At 40.1% G+C, this 11,592-nt stretch overlaps 1 protein-coding gene across 1 annotated transcript; it reads right to left on the bottom strand.

Annotated features, from left to right (window-relative positions):
* Positions 1 to 6,542: 6,542 nt before the first annotated feature.
* Positions 6,543 to 10,951, bottom strand: hs3st1 (heparan sulfate (glucosamine) 3-O-sulfotransferase 1). Its single transcript, XM_033974497.2, has 2 exons — positions 10,720 to 10,951; positions 6,543 to 8,705 (listed from the first exon to the last, which is right to left on the bottom strand). Exon 2 carries the CDS (start codon positions 8,601 to 8,603, stop codon positions 7,683 to 7,685), a length of 921 nt encoding a protein of 306 aa, XP_033830388.1. The 5' UTR covers positions 8,604 to 8,705; positions 10,720 to 10,951; the 3' UTR covers positions 6,543 to 7,682.
* Between the last annotated feature and the right edge of the window lie 641 nt (positions 10,952 to 11,592).

The raw sequence follows: 11,592 nt of genomic DNA, 5'->3' as shown, positions 1-11,592 counted from the left end.
GGCAAGCCAAGGACACCATCAAGCCAAGTTATAGGTCAGATCTGTTGAGATGCTTCCCGCTCACAGTTAGAATTTCTGTTTTTCGTCGAGGTATCTTTGAGTAATACATATTCCGTACTGAAATGTATGTTAGGTAGATAAGTTTAATGCCAGACTGTGGACAGCAATCGCATCACTATGAAAACAAGCAGGTAGAGGAACCTGCACCAAAAAAGTGACATATTGCTCCTTTAAGTCAACATTTATTCACGTTTCTCTATATCTGCACATTGTCAAAGTCGTTTTTTGAAGAAGCTTGTAGCACATAATTGAGACATCATTAATCTGTGTTTTGCCGTTCATTGACCTAGAACATGGGGAGCACTGCGCACGCTTCTACTACCATGGGAGCTAGCAACATATGGTTTCAATACTTGGCAGCTTTTTACAGCATTCCAGTAAATAACAGAATCTAGTAACGTGATCCAAACACAATGCATTTGGCACTGATTGGGACCACATGCGCAAAATGTTCTTTTCCATGTCTCTGGACTTTGCAGTACTATTATGTCATTTGGACAGGAGGGATAGTGTTTACTTCCAAGGGAGGACCTCTCAGACCTCTCTTCAGGCATTCACTGACATCACGGACAAATGAGGAAAACTGAGACGCTATCTGCTCATTTAGATGGAAACTGTAGACATAAGTATAATGTTTAAGTCTTATGTTACAAGTGATATTGTCAAGGGGTTTTGGCTGTAGCGGGGTTGTGGTCTGCATCTATTTTGTATTTCTAGTTTTCGAAATATATTTGTCTGATCCTATCGCTGTGGTTCGGAACAGCATGGTAATTTCCATAGGACCTAATTTCCATAACACCTAGCAACCATGATTACAATTTGTCGGACAAGAAAAACAAGTACTTAATTAACCATTGACTGGGATTCGTATAGGAGCAATTTTTATGTAACAAAATTGACATTGAAACATCATCTACAGTAGTTTGTGGACTTGGGGGGTAGACTTTTGGGGTCGCATCTGCAGAAAGTTAACTGGATCAAGCATGTAACTTATTAGCCACAACAACAACTGACATAGCTATAACAACAAAATTCAATGTTAGTTAAACAAAGGAGTTAATCAGTTCCATCCATTATGAATGAAAGAAAAAAACAAAAAACAAAAACAAAAAACTCTTGGAATACTGGGGTTTAATCACCTGTGTGGTAAAGAATGACCATAAGAAGCATCATTTTATTTATGAGCGCTTTCTTATTCACAATATGAACACATTTTGCAATATTTTTAAGTTCATTCAGTATAATGTTGTGGACAATACTGAAAACAGCTGATTAGCCTCAGTTGTGTCTTTTGACTTTTTATTTATTAATTTGTAGTCTATGGGGAAAATGAATTTGACTTTCTGAAGCGGAGACAGAGAGACTGACAATATTGGTTTTAATGAGATTGACTCAAATTGATGACAATTCAAAACAGATTCACAACATTATTAAAAGACTACATTACACACATATAAAAAAATGTTATTAAAATATTCGTGGTTATCAGATTGTAGAAAGTGAGTCATATTCCCAGATGAGGGAAAGAGCCTGTTTTTCCTATTGATTACACTGTATTTTAGCTTGTTTGGTTTATTACAACTGAAATCTGCATAGCTGCCCACCATCTGAATTCAATATTATTGGCCTATAGCATGCTGTGATGTCATCTTTTACCCAGCAATACCTTCTGAGACACTTTTGAGTTGTTTGTGCAAAAAAAAATAACACTCTTGCTTGCACCTCCTCCTCTTGGCCTGGACCTATATTCTCAGTTACTGTGGTCCTGCGTATACAACCGTGTGGTTTCCTGCTCCGTGGGATGGACACAGGAGCCTAATCGCTCACACTAGGGGCTACGGTCTATCTGTGGTCCCAGGCGCGGCTCTCCCGTGTGGAGGTGTCTGTTCCCTGAGTTATCATTGGCCATGGAGGCTTATATTCCACTGCCAGGAAATGACTGATAAGGCATCGCCGCGGCAACGACTGGCTGGCACAGCAGCAGCCCACCTCCGCCCGAGCCCAGATGAAGGGACGATGGGAACACTAACGCATACATCATGGTGCAAAGGCCCTCTCCTTCCACACGGCTAATAGTGTGTCTATTTACATTCCATTAGAACCAAAAGGGTAAACGCGAGCAAATGGGTGGTTCTCTTCACATATTTTTATCCAAAATGTTTCGATGTGGCCATGTCAGGATGCAAAATGAAAATGCTTACAGATATAATAAGCACACCAGGGAATTGGCAATATGCGTGATGTGCACTGAGGGTTAAGAATCATAACTTTGACTCATGTGGTATTTAGCAGAAGTGGTTCAATTTATTTGCTGTAATGTTGTCATTTTTACCAAGCTATGTCTCTGCTTATGTGCGAGAGGGAATGGGAAACATCCCCGAATGGTACTCCACCCTTGGCACAAATCTGCACATGGATGAAATGTCAACACTGGGCAGGAGGTGTGACTAACAAACTACAGCCCATGTATCTGGACTATAGGGGTCGGCTCTCATTTAAAGGTGCAGTATGTAACTTCTCTGGTGGAGGATTTGTCAACTGATTGTCTCCATAGAGATGTTATTGCTTTGTCTGGAATGTTCCACAGTATGGCTCTGAACTTACCAAACGCCTTGGAGACATGGACACAAGTGACGTTACTAGGCCAAGGTGCAGGTCATGTCAGTGGACTGCTCACAGTGAGGATTTATGTTTCAGGGCAATAAATATGCATTTAATTGAGTAAATGCAGGAAAGATCACTTTAATGTCATGCTTTGGAACATTCCAGGCAAAGCTATATAGGTCAGATAAAGAGCAGTCTGGAACCCTTTCAAGATGAGCTCTACAACAAGGCCAGTTACGTCGCCTGGATTGGTGTCATTGGTGCCCCGCACTGGAGACACACGCTTGCTGACGGTGGATACTCGTCAGGAGGCTGGAGCGTGAGACTGACAGAAGGATCGGTGCAGCATCTGCAGTGATGTGGTTGCCGCACTGGACTGTTGTGGCAATGACTGGAGTGAGGGAAGTCTGGGATTATGTATGCATGTATATATGTATGTTTTTATTTATTTATTTAATCCAGAGACAACTAAGTCATGTTATGTGTATGTAAAGTGCTCAGTTTTCCTTACTCTATCAAAATCAATTGGTCCATAGTTGTTTTAGTTGGCAAGTAAATAATTGTTATATCTTTCTGCAGTTCCCATTCCCCATGCTAATTTCTGCTCCATTATGTATTGTGTAGATAATGCTAAAACAACATTACCACAATTAAAGACGCATTACAATAAGACTTAAAACAACAGGGATTTAATGGGTGTGTGTAAGCTCATACATATGTGTACTAAAGACATATGGCTTCTTTACATATGGTAAATACATCTTTTGTTGTTAGAAGACAGCATGCCACTCAATTTTAAGTCACTCATTTGAATGTAATGCAGATTTAACTAATGGCTAGAGTTGGTTAGCTTACAATGTTCCAAGTGCACTAACACACAAAAGTAGTTGCAAATGCAAAGCGCAAAAACCACAGTCTTTCAAGTTCGACTGTGACTGTTCGCGGCTTCGTGTAAAATGCAACAGTATGTGCCAGATTTCAGATGTAAAGTTCTGTGGCACTGATGGGGGAAATTTGATTGTTACGTGCACTAGGCTTATGACTGAAAGGGTCTACTAACTGCTTGTTTCATGGGGATGAACATTTCCAGTGCATTTATTTCTAGTTTTTTATTGCTCAAAAATACCTTGAAAAACATGTATTCTTAGTAAGCGGGGTTGCTTCTCCACAGACCTGACCTGTAACTTCATCTGGTGACATCTCCTGTTTGTCTCCATGGAAAGATATGATTAATGCCTTTCTGTAGAACATTTCAGGCAAAGTGCAAACATTTCCATGAAGACAAACAGGTGGAACATCCATCAGCTTCTTGTTTCTATTTAGATAAAAAAAAAGTATAATGCCATGCTGTGGAACTTTCCAGATAAAGTAACAACATCTTCATGGAGACACGTAAGTAGCGGACCTTCCCATCACAAACGCTGCATATTGAACACCTTTAAGACTAGCCACTTTTTTTTAACATAATGTAAAATGAAGTGTATTGTTTGAATGAAAACCACCCACAATCCAACAGACATTTGTGTACCAAAACAAACACAACTCTGGAGAGGACGAGGAGACGTTAAATCTTGCAGAGCTTCCCACATCGAGCGGACAAACAATCTATTCTAATTAAAGTGAGCCGCTCCTCCGTTCACTGCACCGGGGGCCAGCCTCTATCTGATCATCCTGTCCTTTGAAACGCTCCAGAATAGCTCATTGTGACCAGAGAGAAAACTGGCCCCTTCAAGGAACAACCCGTGTGGCCCCTGGGAGACGAAGAGACGTTGGGACAAAATGGTGGGGGCCACAGAGTTCCAGTTCTGACGTGGTGGATACAGAGGAGCAGGAGGCAGACAAGAGCAGGGCCAGAGTCATTAATCCTCCTGGTCACAGCCTGCTTTAGTGCTACTGCCGCATGTGGGCCAGACGGCTAATTCATTATGTGGGCCAGATTAATTAGGTGATGTTAAGGGAAATGTGTGAGTGTAAAAGTGAGGAGGGCCGCACGGCTGACTAGACTAATGGGCCCTTCATAACGCTAATAGATGGCACACTGACAGGAGGTTTGAATGCGTTCTCACGTAGGGGGTGTGTGGATTAAATATTAGCTGTAAAAACAAAACATCTAATAATAATTTGGCATTTAATTGTGTCTTATAGTTATTCACAGACACAGTAAATCATACGGTGACTCTATTGGTAAAGAAACATAAGTGCTTTGCTAACCCGGCTGTCCCAGTGACCAAGTACACTGTGGTCATTGTAATCAATAAAACGTAATGTTTTGCTGTTGCATACATTTGAGGAAAAAAATAAATAAAAAATAAAAGTTGGGTTTAAGAAAATATGTCAATCAAAAGTTATGATGCGCCAACATAAAAAAATAATAGCCACTCTATGATATTATATGCAATACCAATGACTAATTAAAGAATCTTACTAAAGAAGTGAGACTGGCACATAACTTCATTGGATCTGAATACTCTACAGAAATATAATGTCTAATCTAATGTATAGTTATCGTCACACAAATGACAAAACTGCCCCCAAAGATCAAAATCAGACTGAAATTGCATCAGTCGGTCGACAGAAACAGAACAGAAAGACCACCTGGAGACCCTCAAGGCCCCATTTCAAATCTTTGTTTTCGTTGCATGCTCTGAATGATGCAAGCACATATCTATCAGCGCTCCCCTATCTGCTTTACGTTCCCCTCCACTCCCGTCAAACTCGCTTTACCCGTAGCTGCTGATAGTCTCAATCAGTCACCGTCAACACTTGAAGAGTTATCCGCCCACGCACCAGGAAGTAGAACGTAACTTACAACATGAGAAAATATTTTAGTTGTGCTCTTTAAATGGAAAAATGGGGTTAACTTCCGTCGTGGGATAAGCCCTCCGGATAGAAATAGGCCACATTCAAATAAGGAGCAAGCTACTGTTTGGTTTTTGCTAGCTTAATGTCTTTGAAACGCTGCTGCTGATGTTTTCAAAGTGGCAATAAGATTTGAATAAATAATCCCTCGCCTCTCCGAAAAGGCGCTAAGATCAGACCCTCGGGCGTAAACAACTTCTCCTTTTGATTTTGCACAGCGCCAATTGTGTTGGAGTTTACCTTTCAATTCTTTCCTGCTGATCCTAATTTGCACACATAACTCGCTGCCTGGATGTGTAAAAACAAGATAGCAAAAAAGGAAGTTATGAAAAATAATATCTGATCATAGTTTCCACAATGGCAGGAGACAATGTGGCGTCCAGTGAACTTATCAAGGCCAAATTAAACAGGAAAATTATGACAGTTTTGATGGTGAATTAAAACATTGTTGCCTTTTAGATAATGGAAGATGAACTGTAACACATTGCATAAGGGAAAACTTAAAGGCCCGGTACCCGATTTTTCAAGCATTTGAGCATAAGTGTCTTTCCCCAGTACTGATTTATTGTAAAAGTAGTGAAATAAGCCCGCTGTGTACTGTCTGCATCTAATTATAAAACATTTTGCTGTCTAATAATCAGCAAGTGCCCAGTTAGCATGGTAGATGTTGATGGCAAAACTTGAGTCTGGTCTCTGAAAGTTGTGAATAGTTGCGGTTAATAATTAGGATGCTTAATATAAGTGAGGGCCACAAACAGTTTAAAATGGCTTAATTCTGTTTTTGCGTCTTCAAGATAGTAAAAATCAGGTACAGCACCTTTAACGGGGCAACCAAAATGAAGATGCACAATATCTCACCAAACTACATCATTGCCAAAACATAAATAAACAGCCACTTTCAAGCTAGCTATTAAGTCTATACATTACTAAGGAAAACAAACATTCATGTGGCATTCCCAAGGACAGGTAAAGGTAAGTATTTTGTGTATGAATTAGCAAGTGGACATTTTGGCAAGCGTAGAACAAGTTTAATCAAAACATTACTTTGCCAACATATTGCAATAGTTTCTGGGCAAAGAATGGGCAGCAAAAAATGTAATTCATTACTTAGTTTTGTTTTAGGAAATAGCACTTTTCTCACTTCTAATCTCACAACACTTATACTTGTCCAGTAAAAATAGACTAAAAACAAACTTAATGCATACTAAAAATAAAATACATCTTTATTAAGTTGTTAATTCACTTTTTATATAAAAGGGGAAAAATACAGTTACAGTACAACATGATAATGCCATTATGCCATATATGTGCACAAGTGGAGCTTTGTATAACACTGTTAAAAGCACAGACTTGTACCTGAAAGTGACTGGAGAAATCATAGCAGCAGGTGAGTATCCTTCAGAATAGAAAATGCAGTAAGATGTTTATGTCCTGCTAAACAAATGTGGAGACAGCTCAGCAAAGCATATAGGGCTAAAATTTGTGGGAAAATATCAAATTGCATTTTTTTTTAGTAGATTTGCAATTATTGTTTTAAAATCAGTCCTATATTTGATAGCAGACTGAAATATGAAGTGTAACAGAAGAATCCCATGCATTTCAGAACATGTTTTAGAGGTCTAAACTACAGGATTAGCAAGTTTTATGCATAATTAGACAGACTATACGATTGTTTACAAAGAATTGAGACCATTGAAATTAGGGCTGTGCAACTGATCAAATTTTAATCAAGATGAAGTTATTTATAATTGTCAATGATAAGCTTGGTTCAAGTGGTCTACAGTCAGTCCTCTGTCAGCTTTGGAGCAGAGTTCAGGCTTTGAAGGAAAAAATTTGACCACAATTAAAAGTATTTATTGTTTATGCATCGTTACTTTGTTTTAAATTAGACAAAATAAATAAAATCAATATGAACGTTGTCATATCGCCTGGCCCAAATTCAAATTGTGATTCTGATTTGATCACGTTTAGCCTCCTAGCCTTATAGCTTACATAAGCTGTCTGGGTCAATGAAGTCGTCAGAGAAGTGTCTATGAATTTATAGCCTGACATGCAAAAACATGTCATGATCCATTGTGCGCCCTGATATCCTGTGTAACAAACATACTAGTACAAAAATATATTTAGCTTCACTACAGCATAAAGTACAAAAAAAGAGTTCATTTCCAGTTGAAAGTCCGCCCCACCATCTGAAAAAACTTCTGATTGGGTTCGTGAAAGAATTTGTAGAGTTTTTGCAAAATTGCTGGGGCTACGTGAGGATGCGCTCTGCCTTTCGAATCATGTAAGCAGCGCTCTTTCCCGTGGTCTCTCAAACAGTAAAATCCTTTAGTTTTGTTGAAGTAAAAATTGGATGCGTTTATCTGCGGCGCCAGCTTTAGAAACCTCTCCACTCTCTTCATTTCTGGCAAAGGGTCTCTTATCAGCTCGTCCCCATCCACAACATGAATGCTGTCCATGGGGAAATATTGCAGCCAGTTTTGCATATGAACATAGTAGAGACTGCGGTTCAATGCCTTGTATCCCAGGTTAATGTCCCCATCTTTAACCAGAACGTACTCAATTGGCTGGTAGCGCTTGTGTTTTTGCAGACGATTATAGAAAACTTGCGTGTAATCCGACAGTACGCGCTCAGTGGGGTCCCTAAGAATGAGCAGTAGCTTGATGTCAGGATTCATGTCGTAGATGCGTTTAGGGACTTTGCCGGAGGTGAAATACGCCGGCGTTTTCTCCACGGTGAGCTGGTCCGGGTACGCGTAGGGCATCTGGCTTAAATACCACGGGATCCCCTTCTGATAGTGGCTCTCCCAGTCGAAAAAGTGCACCTCGTTCTGCGCCGCGGCCACGGAGCTGTGCAAGCTTAGCATCTCGATTAGCGCCCGCGTGCCCCCCTTCCTCACGCCGATGATGATGATCTGGGGTAGCCGCTGGGAAGTCCCGTTGGGGTGGGTTGCATTGTCCAAGCTGAAGGAGGGGTCGACTGTGGGGTCGTTGGGGGGCCAGTGGTCAATTGCGGGTCTGGATGGGAGAGGGGGGGACTGTAGGGCGAACAGCAGCAGCCCGAGGAGCAGCGCTGCCATGACGGAGGTCCTGACCCTGGAGGATTTCAGCCTGGCGAGAACAGCGGGGCAGGATCCCACATCGAAGGAGCGGGTAGTTGCTCTGCTCGCACCAGTCAGGAGCTGCAAAGAAGGGACAAGTCTTAGACAGGTCTTAGTAGAGACAATAATTACCATACTGATTTATCGGTCAGTATATGATAGATGGAACAATATTTTATCGTGTGTACCTTTTCTTAGCACTAGTTCTAGTTTGAATAAGTAACTCCTATGGCTCATTTTAGATCCAAACTAACTGTGCTGCTATTCTGCTATTTATTCATTACAGCTCAAGCTTTTTTAAACTTGCCCCAGTACAGATATATTGTATAAGAAGCTCTTGAGGTCAAAATAAGTCAACTGTGCGCTGTATAATTAGAAAACATTTTGAGAAAGTGTTAGTTATTGTTAGCTTTCTCGTAACACCAAATCTCTTCTCTGGTCTCTGAGGGTTGTGAAAAGTGCTCATAAACGCATCCCAGTGGCTAATTGGGATGTTTGGAATAACTTTGGGTCACTGCAAACCGAGTTCTGTTTTCCACGTTTTGTTAAGTAAAAACCCGGTGCAGCGCTCTTAATCATACTCTGAGTTTTGACTTTGCATTATTGTAGCATTCTGTGGTTTCACTTTCAATGCTTTCTGTGGCAATAGATCACACTTCAAGATTTGTTATCGTAACATATCTAGGTATGACACCACACGCTAAGACTGCACGGTATTGGAAACGGTTGCAATATGGCTGTTAAGTGCTGTAATATTGATATTTTTGCAATATTTTTAATGCACTAACTTGAGTTTTCATGTGCATGCCATAATTTACACATTACAAATCAGTCAAATCTGTCAAAATATATTTAAAAACTCAGAACATTTAAGGCAATCAACTCATATTTTCATTGTTGCCAGATAGAGAACTTTGATATTACTGTGTTATATTTAGTTTGCTGCGATATCGCTTATAGCATTACCCAATACTGCAATACCAATACCTTTGCAATACATCATGCACCCCTACCACTCATACCCTATATAACATTTATGAGCTAAGAACTGCTTCAGGGGTGTCCCATTTACAACCTGCGCTTTCTTAACCGCGCTGGATGTTTTTACTGTGTATTTTCTATTCATTTTGTAACACCCTAAACCAACCACACAACATGACTAATAAACTGGAATCATTTAATTACTCCAGGAAGTGATAGCTGCATTTATAACTGCATGACAAACCAGAACAAAGGCTGATTATTTCCTCATAGTCATAAATATGATGCAACCATATTTAAGCGTGCAATAAACTGACCTCGAAACAAAACCAAGCTCTTATAAAAAAAAAACCTGTCCTACCAAAATGTCAACAAAGCACTCATTGTACTGTGATTGGTCTATTGTATTGCGTTGATGCCTAGTTCATTAAGCGTCTTGTTCTCCAATACTAATAACTGACACTATTTAAACTACGTTGCCAGAGGATTCGTTGCTGGAGACCTACAGCCAACTTTAAGCAACTGAACAGGCAAAACGCAAAGTTGGTTCAAAATCCTACACATTTTGTCTCATTTTAAAATGTCTTTTTATCTAGAATTCACTCTTGTATTGATTGAAGTTCTGATGAATACTGTTAAAAGTGTTATCATGCAGTGTTGTCTCTGGTTTAAGCTGGTTAATCATCAACAGCCAATCACAAACCGTTTGAAACTCAAGTTATAGGAGAATCAGTTGTGTGCTTGGAATAATTATTAATATATCATGTATTTATTCCATTATAGGTGTTTTTTATTGCTTAAAATACCTTGATAACTTCCATTATTTCTATGAACAGGGTCACCAGAAAAGTTCTAGCCTATTAAAGAACCAAATGATTCTCTAAACTGCATCAGCTGGTCTAAAAACATCAACCTCTCTGAGCAAAAACTATTTATTTTATTACATAGCCTGATTATTGGTAATTTCGCATAACTGCTGCAACTTTCCACGCAGGTAAGCATCAGTGCATGTGAACTAAACCTGCGACTCATGCCCATCAAAGAAAGACCACCAAGGCTTTAGTCTTCTGGGATGGAATGCGTAAATATCCAGGAATGATGAACATAATCTTACCTATTTTATAACGCTCCACGTGCCATCGTGTTCCCCGTGCGTCCTTCTCTCAGCCCCGATATTCCGTTCACGATCCAACCCGATGATCCTCTCTCGCTCTCTCTCTCTCTTTCTCTTTCTCTTTCTGTGCTCTCGCTCCAACAGTCAGAGCGGCACTACTTTCTCTCGTCGCCTCCAGTGCGCTTTGGGTGAGCCGCATGGTGCGCTCGCCTTTTCACTCAGCTGTTGTGCGTATGCGTGTGTGCGCGCGCTCTCACTCCGTACGTACACCGCGTTACGCCACGCCCCTCCCTGACTCACGGGGCAGTAATGTGATTTTGTGTACTTGACTGAGAAAAGGTCCTACTGTGCGCAATCGGAGAGGTGGAGGGAGAAGGCTGGAGCGAAAGCAGGTGGTCCAGGTGGCGGAGCAAGTGACCAAAACAAAGGAGGTGTATTGATAGGAATATTATATCATGTGTCACAGCCAATCCAAAGGGAAAATGGTTGGTTTTTAATAAGTTGACTCCACCAAATTTATAGATTTTAGGCAAGTAAGTGACAATCCCAGAAAAAAAACAAAAAACAAAACTCTACTAACTTTACTAACGTTAAAGGTGCTCTATGTAACTTTGCTAGTGAAAGGTGTTAAACTGGAATGTTCCACAGTATGGCATTAAACGTATTGTTATTGTGTCCTTTCATTCATCACAGTAGCTTGCAAAAATAAATAAATAAATAAATAAATAAAGAAGATTATGATGATGATGATGATGATGATTATTATTATTTATTTATTTATGTATTTATTTTTTTAACCTTATTGTGAGCAGGGTCACTTCTCCACAGAGCTGACCTACACCTTGAATAGATAAGATGGTTAAGTACTGTTGG

Source organism: Periophthalmus magnuspinnatus, chromosome 10, assembly GCF_009829125.3.
Source record: "Periophthalmus magnuspinnatus isolate fPerMag1 chromosome 10, fPerMag1.2.pri, whole genome shotgun sequence".
Classification (NCBI taxonomy): Eukaryota; Metazoa; Chordata; class Actinopteri; order Gobiiformes; family Gobiidae; genus Periophthalmus; species Periophthalmus magnuspinnatus.
This window is presented reverse-complemented; position numbering and strand designations above follow the sequence as displayed.

What these genes read in the sequence shown, in the direction of transcription:
- hs3st1 (XM_033974497.2), bottom strand. Translation starts at nt 8,603, where the DNA reads ATGGCAGCGCTGCTCCTCGGGCTGCTGCTGTTCGCCCTACAGTCCCCC.